Below are 20,423 nucleotides of genomic sequence, written 5' to 3' on the forward strand. Positions count from 1 at the left end.
GATGCGGGGCTCGATCCCAGGACCCTGAGATCATGACCTGAGCCGAAGGCAGCGGCTTAATCCACTGAGCCACCCAGGCGCCCCGGCCCCCAGTTTTTTAAAGGTTCTTTTCTAGGCAGTATTTTGGCCTTTATGGGGAAAATAACAAAGTTAATTTACCCTTTTTTTAGAAAAGGAACAGCTAAAATGGAATTATTTGCATTTTTTTATTTGTTAATATCTAGATGTGAGAGATTGCAGGACTACGAAGACAAACTGGCACTATAATGAATGATGAATATTAATGCTTTCTTTAAAGAAGAGCCTTTATTTATGTTCTCTTTTGTTTTCTGTATTTTGTTGATTTCTGCCCTTATATTTATTATTTTCATTCTTCTCCTCAGTTTACCCATTTCTGAGTTCTTTAGTTGAATGTATAGCTCATTTATTTTTAACCTTTTATTTCCTGAAAAAACATGTTTAAGTAAAAGCATAGATCTCCTTCTAAGGACTTTTTTTTTAATAACTTCATGGTATATTCTGTACTAAATTTATACTGGGAGGTTCACCAGGAAGTTACATTGCTTGAATTTAGATGTTCCATTATTATGTTACTGATATATTCATTACCTGCATCAGATCATTATAATGCCTGCTTTGAACATTTTGAGGCTGAAATGATGGGGATTGTGTGCTCCTGTGATATAGAATATTTGCACATTATTCATTCATACCCTTACTACTTTTTTTTGTCATTTTAAAAATTTTTTTATTTATTTCTTAATTTTTTATAAACATATAATGTATTTTTATCCCCAGGGGTACAGGACTGTGAATCGCCAGGTTTACACACTTCACAGCACTCACCATAGCACATACCCACCCCAATGTCCATAACCCCCCTCCCCCTCTCCCAACCCCCCTCCCCCCAGCAACCCTCAGTTTGTATTGTGAAATTAAGAGTCACTTATGGTTTGTCTCCCTCCCAATCCCATCTTGTTTCATTTATTCTTCTCCTATCCCCCTAACCCCCCATGTTGCATCTCCACGTCCTCATATCAGGGAGATCATATGATAGTTGTCTTTCTCTGATTGACTTATTTCATTAAGCATGAATATCCTTACTACTTTTAAGAAAAGTATTGATCCTGTTCAAAGGAATGACCTAAGGAATAAGGAGGTGACTACATTTAAAGCATAAATCTGGGGCGCCTGGGTGGCTCAGTGGGTTAAGCCTCTGCCTTTGGCTCAGGTCATGATCTCAGGGTCCTGGGATCAAGCCCCGCATGGGGCTCTCTGCTCAGCAAGGAGACTGCTTCCCTTTCTCTCTTTGCCTGTTTCTCTGCCAACTTGTGATCTCTCTCTTTCTCTTGTCAAATAAATAAAATCTTTTAAAAAAAACATATCAATCATGGGAATGTTTATAATATTCATGGAGGGTTGCCTGAATGATAATAATTATTAATTTTTTGAATTGATAGTCTTCAGCCTTTTTTTTTCTTTTTTTGTCTCAATGCTGTTGTAGAAAAAACATTCCCATTTGTACTGTATTGTATTTGAGGGAGCGATGTCAAGTTATTAGGTTCTCCAAATATGTTCCGTTCTTCTTCTAGATTCTTGCTTTTTTTTTTTTTTAAGATTTTATTTATTTATTTGACAGAGAGAGAGAGAGATCACAAGTAGGCAGAGAGGCAGGCAGGGGGAGAGGGGGAAGCAGGCTCCCTGCCAAGCAGATAACCCAATGCAGGGCTTGATCCCAGGACCCTGAGATCATGACCTGAGCTGAAGGCAGAGGCTTAACCCATTGAGCCACCCAGGTGCCCCTAGATTCTTGCTTGTTTATTACAGTGGCATCCTAACTGCTTTCCTGTATCTGTTTTATTTCCCCTTTAGGTCTTGTTTTTTTACTCTCAAAGTTATCTTTCAGAATGGAGATCTAATTAAATCAGCTCTCTCCTGGAAACACTTCAGTGCTTTCTCATTTATATTAGAATAAACCCCAGACATGGTCAAAGATCTGCATAATCTAGAACCACCCATTACTCCAGCATAATTTTATTTTATTTTATTTATTTATTTTTTATTTTTTCAAATTTTATTTTTAATTTATAATTTTTTTTACATCTTATATATTTTTTATATTTCTTTTCAACATAACAGTGTTCATTGTTTTTGCACCACACCCAGTGCTCCATGCAACATGTGCCCTCACTAATACCCACCACCTTGTTCCCCCAACCTCCCACCCCCGCCCTTTCTAGACCCTCAGGTTGTTTTTCAGAGTCCATAGTCTCTCATGGTTCATCTCCCCTTCCAGTTTCCCTCAACTCCCTTCTCCTCTCCATCTCCCCATGTCCTCCATGTTATTTGTTATGTTCCACAAATAAGTGAAACCATATATTTGACTCTCTCTGCTTGACTTACTTCACTCAGCATAATCTCTTCCTGTCCCGTCCATGTTGCTACAAAAGTTGGTATTCATCTTTTCTGATAAAGATAATACATAATGATAAATACTGATAAAGATAATACATAAAAGTATTCATCTTTTCTGATAGAGGCATAATACTCCATAGTGTATATGGACCACATCTTCCTTATCCATTCGTCCGTTGAGGGACATCTTGGTTCTTTCCACAGTTTGGCGACTGTGGCCATTGCTGCTATAAACATTGGGGTACAGATGGCCCTTCTTTTCACTACATCTGTATCTTTGGGGTAAATACCCAGTAGTGCAATTGCAGGGTCATAGGGAGGCTCTATTTTTAATTTCTTGAGGAATCTCCACACTGTTCTCGAAAGTGGCTGCACCAGCTTGCATTCCCACCAACAGTGTATGAGGGTTCCCCTTTCTCCACATCCTCTCCAACACATGTTATTTCCTGTCTTGCTAATTTTGGCCATTCTAACTGGTGTGAGGTGTTATCTCAATGTGGTTTTAATTTGAATCTCCCTGATGGCTAGTGATGATGAACATTTTTTCATGTGTCTGATAGCCATTTGTATGTCGTCATTGGAGAAGTGTTTCTTCATATCTTCTGCCCATTTTTTGATATGATTATCTGTTTTGTGTGTGTTGAGTTTGAGGAGTTCTTTATAGATCTTGGATATCAACCTTTTGTCTGTACTGTCATTTGCAAATATCTTCTCCCATTCCATGGGTTGCCTCTTTGGTGTGTTGACTGTTTCCTTTGTTGTGCAGAAGCTTTTGATCTTGATGAAGTCCCAACTCCAGCATAATTTTATTTATTTTTTTAAAGATTTTATTTATTTATTAGAGAGAGAGAGAGAGAGCACAGGCAGACAGAGTTGCAGGCAGAGGCAGAGGGTGAAGCAGGCAAGGAGCCCGATGTGGGACTCGATCCCAGGACGCTGGGATCATGACCTGAGCCGAAGGCAGTGGCTTAACCCACTGAGCCACTCACGCGTCCCTCCAGTATAATTTTAAACCAGCTTTCCCTTTTTATTTATAATCCAGTGACCTTGGCTTTGTCTCAGTTCTTCTACACAGAAATTTTGCTTATCCTATTATCTCTCCCTGCCACAGATCCCTCTGTAACCCTTTATCTCTTAGGCTAGAACTCCTCACCCCAATTCATTCATGACTTCCTCAGGGAAGGCCTTCCAGGTGCCTCTGACAGATGACTTTCTCCTATTGGGTGCTCTCATAGCGCTACTTGTATGGTTGTTACTTTGTATTTATTTATATGGTTCTTTCATTGATGTCTATCTCCTTCATCATTAGATTAAAAACTTCTTGAAAGAAGAAACCATGTCTTGTTTATCATTGTATGCCCACTGAGAAGGTGGTGAATAAATAAATACCTGTTAAGTGAATGAATGCCTCCCCTTTTTTTTTTTAGGAGGACAGAAAATTCTAGTATACATATAGTTTTTGAGAATCTCTGCTCTAGATGTTGTAGATTTCATCCCTAGATTAAGTCAGAATATCAGAGGAGTGGCTGGCTGGCTGGCTCAGTTGGTTGAGCATGTAACCCTTGGTCTTGGGGTTTTGAGTTCGAGCCCCAAACTAGGTGAAGAGATTACTTTAAAAAATAGAATCTTAAAAAAAGTCAGAACATCAGATAATTACGTACTTGGACAATATTATTTTTTTCTTATATAATTGCTTTTTCACAATTGGATTTTGGCAGTAAGCCCTGGTTCAAGGTGATAAACTATTGCATTGGTTGTATGGACACTATTGAAAGTAGCGTCCATTGTGTCAAGAACTGACAATTGTATCAGATAATATTGTCTTTATAAGGACTCGGGAGAAATTTCTTTCTGATCTCACTACTAGAAAAAACTAAACCCCTCTTGAGCAACTGATCTTTTTTTGTCTTGGAAGCACTGTTGTCTTAAACCTAATCCTTGTTCCCTGAAGCTCAGAGCCAAATTTGCAGCTCACATATAAAACTTAGTCAAGGATTTCTGGCACACCCCTGTGTAAATTAATCTTGGTCTTAGCTTCACCTCAATCTTAAGAATTTTAACATAGTTTATATATTGATCAACCAAAGACTCTATAAATAGCATTCAAGGAATAATATAATTCACCCAAGATTTTTTTTTGAAGCTTAGTTAATCTGCTTGCTGGGTAAGAAATGAGTTCACTCTGTCTCTCATTGCTGAAAGTGGGAAAGATAAAGAGGAAAATAGAAGGTTTATTATATATTAGGAATTCTAGGTTTTATGTTCTGATTGGGTCATTTGGGAACTAGAAAGTCTTCCTTTAGATTTTGTTCTGTCACAAAAAGCATAGAGATTGCTTTATAAAGGTGGGATATGAAAGTGTCTGTTAGATGCAGAGATATAAGGTCAGCACTTTCATTTTTTTCTTTTTAGATCAGCACTTTTATACACACATGCTGGGAACTTGGTAGAGTTTTATTTTAACAGTACTGCCTTAGTCCTACCCTTATAGAACAGCGTGCTATATATTCACTGCTGTATGGGTTATGATCTTTGTAGGAATTGTGATCAAAGGCCTTAGTATTTAGCCTGACTGAATATCAGAGTCCTTTTGTTTTCCTTCTGTTACCAAATGAGTATTTATACCGTCTGATGAAATAAGAGCTGTGCAGAAGCATATATGACTCTGGAGACCAGGCACTGAAAGACTGTGAGACAAGAATAGCTATGACTAAATTATAAGAAGAAACTAGAAGGTTCTTTAGAGGGATGACCAAAGTAAGGGAATCTTGCTTCTGAGTCCACTTTTTTTTTTTTTTAAAGATTTTAATTATTTGAGAGAGAAAGAGTGAGAGAGAGAGTGCATAAGTGAGAGGGAGGGGCAGAGGGAGAGAGACAAGCAAAGACCCTGGTTCATGACTTGAGCCAAAGGCAGAAGCTTAACTGACAGAGCCTCCCAGGAGCCCCTTGCGTCCACTTTTTTTTTTTTTAAAGATTTTACTTATTTATTTGACAGACAGATCACAAGTAGGCAGAGAGGCAGGCAGAGAGAGAGGGAAGCAGGCTCTCTGCTGAGCAGAGAGCCTGATGTGGGACTCGATCCCTGGACCCTGGGATCATGACCTGAGCCGAAGGCAGAGGCTTTAACCCACTGAGCCACCCAGGTGCCCCTGCGTCCACTTTTGATAGCCAAGTCGTCTCGTCTTTTATTTGAATATAGATTGGTCAGTTTTCCCTGTGATATTACTTCATGGGCAGAAGGAAGTATTAGCAGCAAATCATAACTTTTCTTGGCTTGCCAGCAAGAAATCTAAGGCTTATGCTATTATCTACAACCACTTAGATCAATGACATTGGTTTGTTGTAACTCTGGGGCTTTGCGGTATTATTTATCTTTTCAGTCAATGTTAACAACATATTTTGGATAACGTTTTCAAGTTATGTGACCTGTTTATTTGAAAATAGAGCCCCAATGATTCTAGTAAAAAGAGTATCTGTTTTTTTTTTCTGGGGAGATCAGTGTCCCTTTAGACACTCCAAGGACATGGGAAGGAAATACCTCAAATTTTCTAATTATTGTATTTTTATGTATAGTTATTATGTATATGCAAGTTAGGTTTTGATTAGACAAATATGAATAAACATGTTGATTCAGGAAATGTAGATTAGAAGGGTTACATATGTAAAAACAAAAGTAGAATTACTTGTAAAAAGAAAGTGAGAAAGGGATTCTTTGTTATCTCTGGGATCCTGATAACTTACATAGAGTTAAGGAAAATTTGGAAGGGTTGTCATAAGACTATGGAGGATGTTAGGCTAATTAGAATTTATAATTTGGCCATAAATTTGTACCAAGTCTCATTGTTGAAGGAATTGTTTGAGTTGAGGCTTTTGCAAATTCTAAGATTGGCTTGAGGAGTGAAACTTGCTATAGCTGTAGATAGTCAAAAAGGATAAGCTGAATTTCTGCAAACCAAATACATTCCAGAGGGTGTAAGAATGTATTGGATAAAGGATAAAGAGAAAAACACTTTGAGAACTGTAGATATCTATCAGATTTTACCACTGGTAGTTTGTAAAAGAAACGTTTGCTGAAACAAGTTAAGATGAGCCATCTAGCGAGCCATCTAGCCCAAGGTTCAGTTTGGGGATAAACATAAAATCACAAAAACACATGTCAGGTAGCTCTTCCATGACTGGACAGCGTTTTCCTTGAGAAGAAATAACGAGTTTGGGAGGTAGAAGGTAGGGGGTTCGGTCAAGGCTTTATCAAGAGGATCATACATAAGCTATATATGGTGAAGGAAAAGATCAGAGTAGGCGTGGGCAAGCCTAGACCCAAGCAAGTTTTCCGTTAGGCATGCTGACAAATTCAGCCAGTAAAATTCAGTTTATTACTTATATAGACAACAAATGTAGGATCACCATGGTGTCAGCTCCTCGTGTCCATCATCTTACTGGGTAACACTGAAACCAAAGAGGCCAGATAATCCTAGGCAGCATGAGTGGTAGGGTACCCTGTGGCTGAGGAATAGAGGCCATACAAGGAGATATATGGAGGTGGGTTAAAAATAGCTATGTAGCAGCACCTCCCAAGACTGCCTCTATTTCCGTATTCTGGAGGCTCATGAGGCATTCTGCCAGGGCTGAGGTCAGCCTGAGGTTGAGCTTGCCAGTGTGAGCTAGGTGGATGATGAGCTGGTTACCAGCGCATCAGTTCAGAGTAGTTCTTCTACGTTATCCACGGTAAAGGAGAAATGACAGGGTGATTTAGAACAAAAGCATGAAAAGAAAAGTGTTATAAGTAGTAGTTTCAAGTATCTAGGAAATTTGTGTTCTGTTGGTCTTAGTATAAGCAGTCTACTTCTATGAAGTCATCTGCTTCTGGGATGTAAAGACATCCTTGATACCCTGACAGTCACTTGATACCTTCTGAGAATGTCTTTTTTCCGGTGATCATGTCAGCTTTTCCCAGGACGCTTGTATTTATGAGTAATATCTTTGTAATATCAACTATAAGGAGTCCTTGTATAGTCTTTTATTGAGGCTTTTGTGTTTCTTCCAGAAGACTCAGTTTCTGATCTGTAGCTTGTAACAGGAGCATTTAGGCAAGCATAAAGAAAAAGCAGAAACTACCTGTGGAGGTAAGACTGAATGGTTCAGGTTAAATTGTTCTAATAGCAACAATATCAGAATGGGGAAAAGTAGCGTCCTTTATGAAACAAATCAGTTTATAAGGGTTTAGTGAAATTTACCTCAGAATAAGAATATGTCGTGATCAGTGAGGGCATTGTACAACTCACTGGTTTTTAGGAAATTCAGAGTTGTGCCATCATTACCACTATCTAATTTTAGAACCTTTTTTTTTTTTTTTTAAATTTTAGAACATTTTCATCACTCCAAAAAGAAAACCCCCTGTGGCCATTGACAGTCACTCCACATTCCTCCCTCTGATCTATTTGTCAGTGCCTAATCTACTTGCTGTCTCTATGGATTTGCCTAAGAGATAAATTCTTTAAAAAATAATTTTTTGTTCGTTAACTGGACAGTTATTTACATGTCCATAAACATGAATAGGTCTCTTCCTAAAAAGGACATAATCACTCTATTATTTTACATTAATGAAAAGTCTCCATATAGAATTGAACTGGGAGCTTCTCTTTTTGATTTATTAATTTAAACAAGTATCTTGGGTTTAGTAAACAACAGCTTTCATAACGGTGTTGAGCTAATTCAGAATCTAGAGAATGCTAAATACTCTTATATTATCTCTTCTGTTTTTCATTTTTCACAGACCTAGATTAGAATGTGATACATTAGTAGATGCTCAATCAAGATAGCTTTATTTTGTTTTGGTGGCAGAACTGGAATTAGAAGCCAGCTGTCCTCCCTGGAAGTCTCATCTTCCATCATGCCATACATGCTTTCCATTTGTGCCCAAAGCTGATTTTTGGTTTTGGGGTGTTTTTTTTTTTAAGATTTTATTTATTTATTTGAGAGAATGAGTGAGAGAGAGAGAGCGAGCAAGCATGAGAAGGGGGGGCATCAGAGGGAGAAGGAGACTCTCCGCCGAGCAGGGAGCCCGATGTGGGACTCCTTTCCAGGTCTCCAGGATCATGACCTGAGCCGAAGGCAGTTGCTTAACCAACTGAGCCACCCAGAGGCCCCCAAAGCTGATTTTTTTTTTTAAAGATTTTATTTATTTATTTGACAGAGAGAGATCACAAGTAGGCAGAGAGGCAGGCAGAGAGAGTGAGAGGGAAGCAGGCTCTCCGCCAAGCAGAGAGCCTGATGCGGGACTCGATTCCAGGACCCTGAGATCATGACCTGAGCCGAAGGTAGCGGCTTAAACCACATTTATAAACAGTTCATGGAAATGGGGATCAATGTTCTTTATTTGCTTTTTCTATCTTATTATTTGTAACCGTACATAAATTCCCAAGTTTAAATTTGTTATTGTGTGAATGCTGAAATGGTAAATAGGCTAAGGGAGAAGAAAGAAAAGTAAAATATCTTTCATTGCTTTTTGTCAAATGACAAATATAAACACCCCATATTTCACAGTTAAAGACTTTATGTAAAGTAGGACATAAATTCATATGCAGCATTTTTAGCTTGAATACTTAGGTATTTAAATAGCTCCAGTCAAAATGATAAGTATGAATTAGTGATTTTAAAATATAAAAAGATTTATGCTTTAAGGAGCTCATGTTGGAGGAGAAGGGTGGTAAAAGAAAGGGTGAATGCCCATAGGTTTTTTTGGTGCTGTTTAAATTTTATTACGGTGTAGTATAGGCAGTAAAGTACGCAATTCGAAAATGTACAACTTGATGAATTTTTACACATAAATATGTATGTATATATAATGACCACCACACAGATCAATGTGCAGAATATTTCAACTCCCCAGAAGATTCCTTAGTACCCCTTTTTTGTCAGTTACAACCCTCCAAGAGGTAATTACTATTTTGACTTCTGTCACAATACGTTAGTTTTGCCTCTTCTTGAAATGTATATAAATGGAATCAAACAATACTCTCATGTCTAGCTTCTTTTACTCATAATTGTGTCTATAAGATTTGTCCATATTGCGTGTAACAGTGGCTAACTTTTTTGATTTATAGTATTTCATTATATAAATAAAGCAAATTTATCCATTCACCTGTTGATGGTGATTTGGGTTGTTAACAATTTTTTACTATTGTGACTAAAGCTGCAAAGAACATTCTTGTGCTTATCTTTTGATGAATATATGTACTCATTTTTCTTGGAACTTCAGGTTTTATAGTGTTATAAAAGTTCAGAACGTTTTTTTGTTAAAACAGCCAGAATGCCAACCCCGCCTCACAAGAAATTTTCAAGTCTGCCTGAATGGATATATATACCTCTTTGATTTTGTAATAGAGACTGGGGGAAAACAACATTGACTTAACAGCCAGTTTTGGGTGTTATCATGTGCCTTTTCTTCAATGCAGGAGTTACGGATATTATATATTCATTCATTCAGTGAACAGCAGGGAACCATCCTAGGTTTTAGAGATACAGCTATGAAAGACTCAATTGCAGCCTACTTTCCTCAACCAATATGTTCAGATTATTTGAACATAATGCATAGAGTGTAGTGATAAAGAAATGAGAATTATTAGGAGTGTACTTTGGGTAAAGCATCTCACCAAAACCTGGGTAATCAGTGGAAGCATCTCAGAGGAAATGACAGCTGAACTGGGTCCAGTAGAATGAGCTGGAGTTAGCCAGGTGAAGGAACTGGAGGATAGGTATTGAGAGGAGCAGGGCAATGAGTTTTTAGGCAATGTTTAAAGCTTAGAGATATGAGAAATTGAAAGTAGCTAGGAAACAGGGACTCAAACAGGGACTCAATTATAAAGTGCCTTTTGGTAATATCATGGAGTTCTGATGTCATCCTCAAGTCAGAAGGGAATCTCTGGTGTCATCCTTTTATTATGGAAAACTTCAAACACCTGCACATCCCACAATGAACAATTACCAACTCAAGACCAATCTTGTTGATACCACTTCCTTCCTCCCCCAGTCGATAGTTGTGAAGCAAATTTGAGACATCACATCGTCATTGAGGATTTTGAGCAGGAGAATGACAGCATCAGTTTTGCATTTTAGAAATCACATATCTCTAGTAACTATTTTTAAAAAGATTTTATTTATTTGACAGAGACACAGCAAGAGAGGGAACACAAGCAGTGGGAATGAGAGAGAGAAGCAGGCTTCCTGCTGAGCAGGGAGCCCACTGCAAGGCTAATCCCAGAACCCTGCAATCATGACCTGAGCCCAAGGCAGGCGCTTAACAATTGAGCCGCCCAGGCACCCACCCTAGCAACTTAAAAGTATCTTTACAATGCACACACCATTGTTTAGTTGCTTCTCATTTTTTTCCAGTCATATAGACATTTGTTTTTCTGTATTATTTATAGAAGTTTGCATTTTTTCAAACTGTATGGAAACTTTAAATGCTAAACTTATTTTATATACTTATGTAGATAGATCATTGTTTAATTTGCCTTTAAAATACTATTAATATTTTGGCTTCTATAAGTAAAAAAGGTCATAAGCAATATAAAAGTTTGTTTCTAGTTTGGCCTCCATTATAGCAAACATATTAGTATTTGGGAAGTGGAATTCAGTTTATGATTTTACTACGAATATTTTTTGCAAATTCAAGTTTAATTTTTTTTCAAGTTTAATTTATGATTCTTCTGCAGCTCAGATTTTGTTCCTTATTTACCTGTTGAAATTTGTTTTCTTATTGAAGTTTACTTTGATGGTGAGAATTAATACAGATTACTTTTATTTTAAAGCTAATTAATTGTTTACATGATGCTAAGTTAAAAATCCCTCCCTGTAGTAACAATGTTTACTTACTGAAATGTTTTCGTTCAACCTTTTTTTAAAAGGTAATGTTTAGTAGATGGCAACTACTGTAATACAATGGAATACCACCGCATTCATGCATGCATTCATTCATTTGGTAAGAGTCAGTGATCTTAATTCAAATCAGAGGTTGGCAAATTTTTGCCGCTAAGACTGGTTCTAACATTTTTGAAGGATTGTTCCCCAGAAAGGAGGAAGAGTGTGCCACAGGAATCATATTAGGCCTCTAAATATACTACTGGGCCCCTGTACAGGAAAAGTTTGCCGTCCCTGATCTAAATGAATATAACTTAAATTCTTGGCATCTGCTTTTTTTTTTCTCTCTTTTGGAAATGTTCCTATAAGACTCATTTTTGAATAACATTTCAAAATAGAAATGTCATTGTTTTCTACAGAGAAGATGGCGAATTAGAAGATGGTGAAATAGATGATGCAGGACTTGAAGAAACACAAGAACAGGAAGCAAAAGAGGATGAAAAACAGAAAAATGAAAAAGCCTATAGAAAATCAAGGAAAAAACACAAGAAAGAAAGAGAGAAGAAAAAATCCAAAAGGAGAAAACGTGAAAAACATAAGGTTAGTTAGAATCGACTTTGAATTCTTTTAGTAAATTTGTATGAAATATAAAATACTGAAAATTAGAAAGTATAAATAATTGCTTATTTTATTATAAAACTTACTGATTAGAGGGGTGCCTAATCTTAACAGACTGAATGGATATATATACCAAAATATATATACCAATATATATATATATACCAAATATATATACCAAAATATATATACCAAAGAGGTATATATATCCATTCGGTCAGTTAAGTGTTTGACTCTGGATTTCAGCTCAGGTCATGATCTTGGGGCATGAGATTGAGCCCTTTGTCAGGCTCCTCACTGGGCGTGGAGCCTGCTTAAGATTCTCTCTCTCCCTCTGCTCTTCCACCCTCCAAAAACAACTTGTTGATTAGATATTTTTACTTTGTGATTAATAAATTTTCTGAACATAAAGATATGAATTATCTCAAAGATTTAAAAATCAAGGTAACTTTTAATGCAAGTTAAAATCCTTTTTTTAAAAGATTTTATTTATTTGTCAGAAAGAGAGAGTGTGCACAAGCAGGGGGATGAAGTATAAGTTATTAATATTTGGGGGATATTTTATAGCCCCCAAACAGCAATTTTTATAAAGCAAGAACTATAGGAACCGCAGGAAGAAATAGGAATACACTAATAGCAGGAGATATACCAATATGCCTCTCTTAACCCAAAGAGATCAATCAAGTGGATGAAAAGGTGGTAAGGATACTACAGAGAGATTAGGTAGGCAGGGTTCTCTGAATCCTGAGAATACATCTTCCTCTCATCTTTACGGCCATACAGTAAGCCTTATAAGCTCCAATTACTTGAATAGAGTGGAAATGTTACAAAGAGCAATATCAAACTACAATACAATAAAATTAGATACTGCTAATAAAGTCTAAAAAACAAAATGTCTTTTTGCTTTTAATTCAAATACCTGCTATAAATAGCCTGTGAAACACAGGGGAAACATTAGAACTCAGAAATTTGTGAAAATAATGATAAAATCTTGATGTGTAAGTACCAACAGATTATAACAAAAGCAGTTATCAGGAGAAAAATTGGAGTATTACAGTAATAAAAGCTAGAAAAGTAGGATATCAAAACAAAAACAAAAAGGACTTTTTTTTTTAAAAGATTTTATTTATTTATTTGACAGATGGATAGAGAGAAAGCACAGGTAGGCAGAGTGGAAGAGGAAGACGCAGGCTCTCCACTGAGCAGGGAGCCCATGCAGGGCTCCATCCCAGGACCCCGGGATCATGACCTGAGCCGAAGGCAGCCGCTTAACTGACTGAGCTACCCAGATGCCCCAAAAAGGAAGGACTTTTAATTAAGTCACAAGCAAAACTTAATGAACTAGAATGAAAAACCAGTAGTTATTAAATAAAAGATCAGCAATACATATAAATCACTGTCCAAACTAATCAAGAAAAAGGGGGCACCTGGCTGGCTCAGTCGGTGGAACATGAGACTCTTCATCTTGGGGTGTGAGTTTGAGCTCCATGTTGGGTGTAGAGCTTAAGAAAAAAAGAAAAGAAGGGAAAAGCACAAATGAAAGTCTATATGTTGACTAAGAACTTTCAAAACCATTAAGTCCCATCTCTTTAACAGCCTTTCTTTTGTCTATCTTCTTTGGCAAATACATACTTTCAACATTTTTCTTGAAAATCTTAACTAGATCACTTATTTCACTAGACACATTTTCTGCTTTCCATGTTACTGAATGTAGCTGTTTTGTTCAACTTTCTGCCACTGCATGATGAGGATTTCTATTCGGATTTTTTTTTAAAGATTTTATTTATTTATTTGACAGACAGAGATTACAAGTAGGCAAAGAAACAGGCAGAGAGAGAGGAGAAAGCAGGCTCCCTGCTGAGCAGAGAGCCCGATGCAGGGCTCCGTCCCAGGATCCTGAGCCAAAGGCAGAGGCTTTAACCCACTGAGCCACCCGGGCGCCCCTATTCTTCCGATTTTAATAAGATATCCCACTTCAAGTTGCCTCACAGTTCAGAATTTTACTAACAATCATTCAAGGCAATTTATTTATCTATTTAGAGATTTATGTATTTGAGAGAGAGAGAGCACACATGTGCATGAGTTGTGGGAGGGGCAGAGGGAGAGAGAGAATCCCAAGCCAACTCCCTGCTGAGCATGGAGCCTGACACAGAGCTCAATCTCATGACCTAAGAAATCGTAATCCAAGAGGAAACCAAGAGTTGGTTGCCCAGCCCATTTTTTAAAATTATTATTACTATTTTTTGTATCTCTACACCCAGTGTGAGGCTTGAACTTATGATCTGGAGATTAAGAGTTGCATACTCCACTAACTGAGCCAGCCAGGTGCTCCTCATTTGAGGCAGTTTAGACTTCCGCTAATACTCTCCTATAAGTCCTTCCAGTTTCTATCCACTGCCTGTTTTCAAGATCCCTCCTACTTTTTAGATATTTCTTATGGAAAAACAGCATTTCCAGACACCAAAATCTTATTAGTTAACTGTTGCTGCACAGCATTACCCCAAACTTAGAAACTTAAAAGAACAGAAATTTATTTCCCCATTTCTGTGGGTCAGGAATCTGGGTGCAGCTTTAACCCGGTGCTTCTGGCTCAGCTTTTCTCATGGGGTTGCAATCATTTCAAGGCTTGACTAAGGCAGGGTCCTTTTCCGTGCTCACTCACATGGCTCTTGGCAGGTCTCAGCTCCTCGCTGTGTGGACCTCTCTACAGAATGCATCAATGCCTCATTATGTTATCTGGCTTCCCCCAAAGCAGGTGGACCATGAGTGAGAGAGAACAAGAAAAAGCACCCAAGATGGAAGCTCTAGTTTTTTTTAATAACCTAATCTCAGAAGTGATATACCATCTCTATACCTACTCTATTTACCAGCTATTTTTAATATAGTCCAACTGCTAATTTCAGGTTAATAATTACTCTGCTTTTTTAAAATATATATATTTTGGGGCACCTGGGTGGCTCAGTGGGTTAAAGCCTCTGCCTTCGGCTCAGGTCATGATCTCAGGGTCCTGGGATCGAGCCCTGTATCGGGCTCTCTGCTCGGTGGGGAGCCTGCTTCTCCCTCTCTCTGCCTGCCTTTCTGCCTACTTGTGATCTCTCTCCCTCTGTCAAATAAATAAATAAAATATTTTAAAAAAATAAAATATATATATTTTTTAATTCATTTGAGAGAGACAGAGACAGTGAGAGAACAGGAGCAGAGAGGAGAGGGAAAAGGATCATGACCTGAGCTGAAGGCAGCCGCTTAACTGACTGAGCCACCCTGATGCCCCGGAACAAGGATTTTTGGGTTAATACTTCAGAACCTACTAGAGGATAATATAGTCTATGGTTGGCATTTCTGGCTGAAACAAGCCTATCTAGTTACTAGTTAAATTTTTTTCCTTTTGCAAATATAACTATTTGTTTTTTCCTTTCTTTTAGCATAATTCTCCATCTAGTGATGATAGTTCAGACTACAGCCTTGATTCAGATGTTGAACATACAGAAAGTTCCCACAAAAAAAGAGCTGGTTTCTACAGGGATTATGACATTCCATTTTCTCAGGTATTGCCTTTTTAAAAAAATTGTGATCAAATATACATACCATTTTAACAATTTTTTAACATACAGTTCACTAAGTGTATTCACAATGTTGTGTAACTGTCACCACTCTCCATTTCATCATCCTGTATAGAAGCTGTGTACCCATTAAATGATAACACCTCACTTTCCCCTCCCGACCAGCCCCTGTTTACCACTATTCTACTTTGTCTCTATGAATTTGCCTACTCTATAGTCATATAGGTGGGATAATACTGTATTTGTCTTTTTCTGTCTGGCTTACTTCATTTAGCATTTTTTGAAGGTTCATCTAACATGTATCAGCATTTCATTCCTTTTTAAGGCTAGATAATCCATTGTATGTATATGCCATATTTTGTGTGTTCCGCTGTTGTTGGACAGATGGATTGCTTCCACCCTTTGGCTGTGGTGAATAATGCTGCTTTATGAACATGGGTGGATGATATTTCTTCGAGACCCTGCTTTCAGTGCCTTGGAACAAACACCTAAGAGTGGAATTGCTGGATCATATAGTAATTTTGTGTTTAATTTTCTGAGGAACCACCAAAATGTTTCTCATAATAGCTGCACATTTTCATTCCCACCACCAGAATACATGAGGTTTTCCAGTTTCTCCACATCCTTGCCAAACTTGTTATTTTCTGGGTGGTTGTTGTTTTTGTTTTTATTTTTGCTTTGTGTTGCTTTGGGTTTTATTTTATTTTTTTTTTTGATAATGGCCTTCCTAATGTGTGTAAAATGACCTCTCATTCTGATTTTGAGGTATTGCCTTTTTTTTTTTTTAAGATTTTATTTATTTATTTATTTTTTAGAGAGAGACTGAGAAAGCATGAGCAGGGGTGAAATGTAGAAGGAGAAACAGACTCCCCACTGAGCAGGGAGCCCAAATCAGCACTGATCCCAGGACCCTGGGATCATGACCTGAGCTGAAGGCAAACACTTAACCAACTGAGCAACCCATGTGCCCCTGAGGTATTGCCTTTTAAGGGGAAAAATAAAATTTTCAGTTTTATTTTTTGCCTTCTGATATTTTGAAAAAATGTTTTATATTTTTCAATATAGAAAAAGAAACAACGCAGATGGATGCTATAAATTTTAAATCTTTGGAAATCATTCATAATATATTGGATTGCTAGGTCTATCATAACAAAATACTACAGACTAGTGGTTTAAACAACAAAGTTTATTTTCTAGTACTCTGGAGGGTAGAAGTGACAGATCAAGATTCCAGCAGGGGTGGTGTCCTCTGAGGACCATAAGGGAAAGATCTGTTAGCCTTTCTCCCTGGCTTGTAGATGGAATGGTCATTCTGCTGTGCATGCACACCCTTAGGGTCTCTGTGTGTCAAATTTCCTCTTTAAGGACATGAGTCAGATTAGATCAGGGCCCACTCTAGCAACCTCATTTTAACTTAATCACCTCTTTAAAGGCCCTGTCTCCAAATACAGCCACATTCTGAGGTATGGAGGGGTTAGGGCTTTCACATGCATTTTGTGACATCTATCTCTTTAAGTGCAAAAATATTTGAAGTGTTTTAAATAGAAAAGAAAAGAACACGATATACTTTATATCTTTGTCAGATATGTTGTCCTGTATGAACAGTCTTCAATATAAATAGTATTTTGTGCTAGAAAAATCATGATGCTCTCAGGAACACTGGGGAGTATTCAGATCAATGTGCACTTATCTGAAAAACCATAGACTGTCTGAGTTCTGATTTCTGCCAATCTGTCAATATGCTTGTCTACAGAGTTCTATTCTTTTTCCTAATTTGATGTTCCTAATCTCTTGTGAGTTTAGGAAAACAAAATACTGTGTGTGTTAGTTCTTTCATTGCCTTCTATTTCTCTGTTCCCTTCTTTATAGTTGAAGTTGCTCAGTATTTATTGAATAAATGATGTTTATTTTAATATCTTTTAAAATTTGAAAAGAATTCTACTCTAGTTAATAATTTTATCGAGTTAGGTGAATGTAGCTGTATATTCAGTGTCTGCTGATTCTGGAGTAAATGCAGCTTTCATTTCTCAGAACAGTGTAACAGTCATTAGAATTATTTTTATCGCTAATGACAAAATTTTTAAGTATATCAAACACTGATTCGACACCTAAATTTCATCATTTGCTGGTAGACTTATTTTTTTAGAAATAATCAAAAGTTGTTTAGAGACTATTCCAAACAATGAAAAAATGCTCAGAATGATTGTTACTGTTTCAGATAGCAAAGCATTTGAAAGTATCAAATAGTGAGATTTATAAGCTCTTGATTCATAAACTGTCACTAAAAATTATTCCAGAAAAGGAAGTATAGAATATTTTAAAACAGTGGCACAAGTATTTTAATAAATATATAGCCTTCTATGGGGGCTATTCTGGAGGATAAAATCAATTTGTATGTATAAACAACATTACATTTGTTTTAACTGACTCGTATTTCCTCAAACGTTATAGTTATTTATTGTCATTATACTATTATATATCCCTACAAATACAGTGTGATTATTTTTGTTTCAAAAATTCAGCTAAAGAAATCAAGAAAAGAAAAAGGATGATATTTTATATTTACACATTTCACTTCCAGTGCTCTTTGTTCCTTTGTGTAGATCTGAATTTCAATCTGGTATCAATTTTTTTTAATGTAAATACTAAGTCTTTATTTAGCATTGTTTGTGGTGCAGTTTCACTGTCAATAAAATCTCTTAGCTTTTATATGTGGGGAAATTGTTTCACTGTTTTTTGGGTTTTTTTTTAAGATTTTATTTATTTATTTATTTGACAGTGAGAGAGAGAGATCACAAGTAGGCAGAGAGGCAGGCAGAGAGAAAGAGAGAGGGAAGCAGGCTCCCTGCCGAGCAGAGAGCAGAGAGCCCGATGTGGGACTCGATCCCAGGACCCCGAGATCGTGACCTGAGCCGAAAGCAGCGGCTTAACCCACTGAGCCACCCAGGCGCCCCACTGTTATTTTTAATAACTTTTAATTTTGTCATAATGACTTGTAAAAAAGTTCCAAGAATGGTGCAAAGAACGCCTGTATATCTTTCACCCAGATTTCCAGAATGTTAACATTTTATTGCGTATGCTTTGTTGTATCCTTTACCTTTCTTGTCTTCTCTTCTCATTAGAGGCTCTAATTTGCCCCTAAGCCCATTCATTAAGTTCTTAATTCCAGTGTTTGTATTTTCAAATCTAGAAATTTGATTTTTTTTTTTCAAATCTTCAGGGTAATTTCATTGTTCCCAGTTTGCTGCTAAGATTCTCATGTCATTTACTTGAAAATAACAAGCACAGATATTTTAAAATCCATGTCACATGAATTTCAATATCCAGAGCCTATTTCTTTTTTTTTGTTTGTTTTTCTAAGATTTTATTTATTTATTTGACAGAGAGACAGAGAGAGAGAAAGCACAAGTAGGCTGAGTGGCAGATAGAAGGAGAGGGAGAAGCAGACTCCCTGTGCTGAGCAGGGAGCCCAACGCAGGGCTTGATCCCAGGACCCTGGGATCATGACCTGAGCCGAAGGTAGCTACTTAACTGAGTGAGCCACCCAGGCACCCCTGGAGTCTGTTTCTATTACTGGTTGCTTTTCACTGTTCTAGTTGCTGATCTTGTCTCCTCATATGACTGTATTTTTTGTTTGCTTTTGTATTTTTTTTTTAAGATTTTATTTATTTATTTATTTATTTGACAGACAGAGATCACAAGTAGGGAGAGAGGCAGGCAGAGAGAGAGAGAGAGGAGGAAGCAGGCTCCCTGCCAACCAGAGAGCCAGATTCGGGGCTCTATCTCAGGACTCTGGGATCATGACCTCAGTGAAAGGCAGAGGCTTTAACCCACTGAGCCACCCAGGCACCCCTGTTTGCTTTTGTATTATGTACTGAGCGTTGTGTTTGCAAAATATGGTGCATTTTGTAGAAATAATTTGAGGCCTGGGATTATATTAAATTTCCTCCAGAGAGGGTTCTTACTTGCTCCTGACAAATTTTTAGTGACCCTTACAAACTTAATTCTGCCTTCAGGGTTTGAAATCTTCTTGGCCACCCAGATGATAGGTTGGACTGTAGCCTCCAATCCACATTTTGAGATTGACCCAGAATTGGTGGTTGGGGATTACAAAGGCTTCTACTTTTTCTAGACTCTGGATTTCTTCTTTTGTTCCCATAGATTAAAGGGGTAGTCACGAGTGCTCTCTTGAACCTTTCAGCTGATTTTTCATGTCAGACTGATGCTTTCAGAGCAAAAACTGCTCAGGATGCTGCTCATTTCTCACGATTTTCATCTACTCCACAGATATTAATGGTCCACTAATCCCTCACACATTTGATAGCTCTCTGATGTTTATAGTGGATCTAAAAAATATGGTGTCTCTCTTTTCTGTATTTTTTAGGAGGAGAACTGATCTGAATTTATTTAGTCTGCTAGGAGAAAGAAAGTTCAGTATACCATTTCCTCCACATGTTTTAGAGTTGACTCACTGAGATTAGAAAATACCCTAAGGGGGCGCCTGGGTGGCTCAGTGGATTAAAGCCTCTGCCTTCGGCTCAGGTCATGATCCCAGGGTCCTGGGATAGAGCCCCACATCGGGCTCTCTGCTCCGCGGGGAGCCTGCTTCCTCCTCTCCCTCTGCCTGCCTCTCTGCCTAGTTGTGATTTCTCTCTGTCAAATAAATAAAATATTAAAAAAAAAAAGAAAATACCCTAAGTACATCCTAAAAATTACTGTTTTCCTAGTTAACAAATGTCTGCTGTATAACTTCTGTAATTTAGGCCAAAAATAGAATATCGTATTAGCATCTAGCTATTAAACTTGAGGAGTTAGTGTATCTTCCCTTTTCCTCATCCTTGTTCAAGGCCTCCCATTCCCTTATTCATGTTTGCAGTGATTGTCATGGGACCAGTTTCCATTTTACAGAAAGCCAGTCTGCCCTGCAGACATTCTAACCAGGAGTATAGCCCAATAGTCAGTCAGCAAAGT

The 20,423-nt window shown here is 37.5% G+C and overlaps 1 protein-coding gene across 1 annotated transcript in view; it reads left to right on the forward strand.

Moving 5' to 3' along the window:
• The window catches only part of ZC3H6 (zinc finger CCCH-type containing 6), a 63,176-nt gene that overhangs the window by 17,883 nt on the left and 24,870 nt on the right, over positions 1 to 20,423 (forward strand). Inside the window, exons 2-3 of the mRNA XM_045979640.1 lie at positions 11,694 to 11,874; positions 15,315 to 15,437. Of these exons, the coding sequence (XP_045835596.1) occupies positions 11,694 to 11,874; positions 15,315 to 15,437 (304 nt within the window). The remainder of the gene's footprint in view (positions 1 to 11,693; positions 11,875 to 15,314; positions 15,438 to 20,423) is intronic.

This window comes from Meles meles, chromosome 15 (assembly GCF_922984935.1).
Source record: "Meles meles chromosome 15, mMelMel3.1 paternal haplotype, whole genome shotgun sequence".
NCBI classification, from domain to species: Eukaryota; Metazoa; Chordata; class Mammalia; order Carnivora; family Mustelidae; genus Meles; species Meles meles.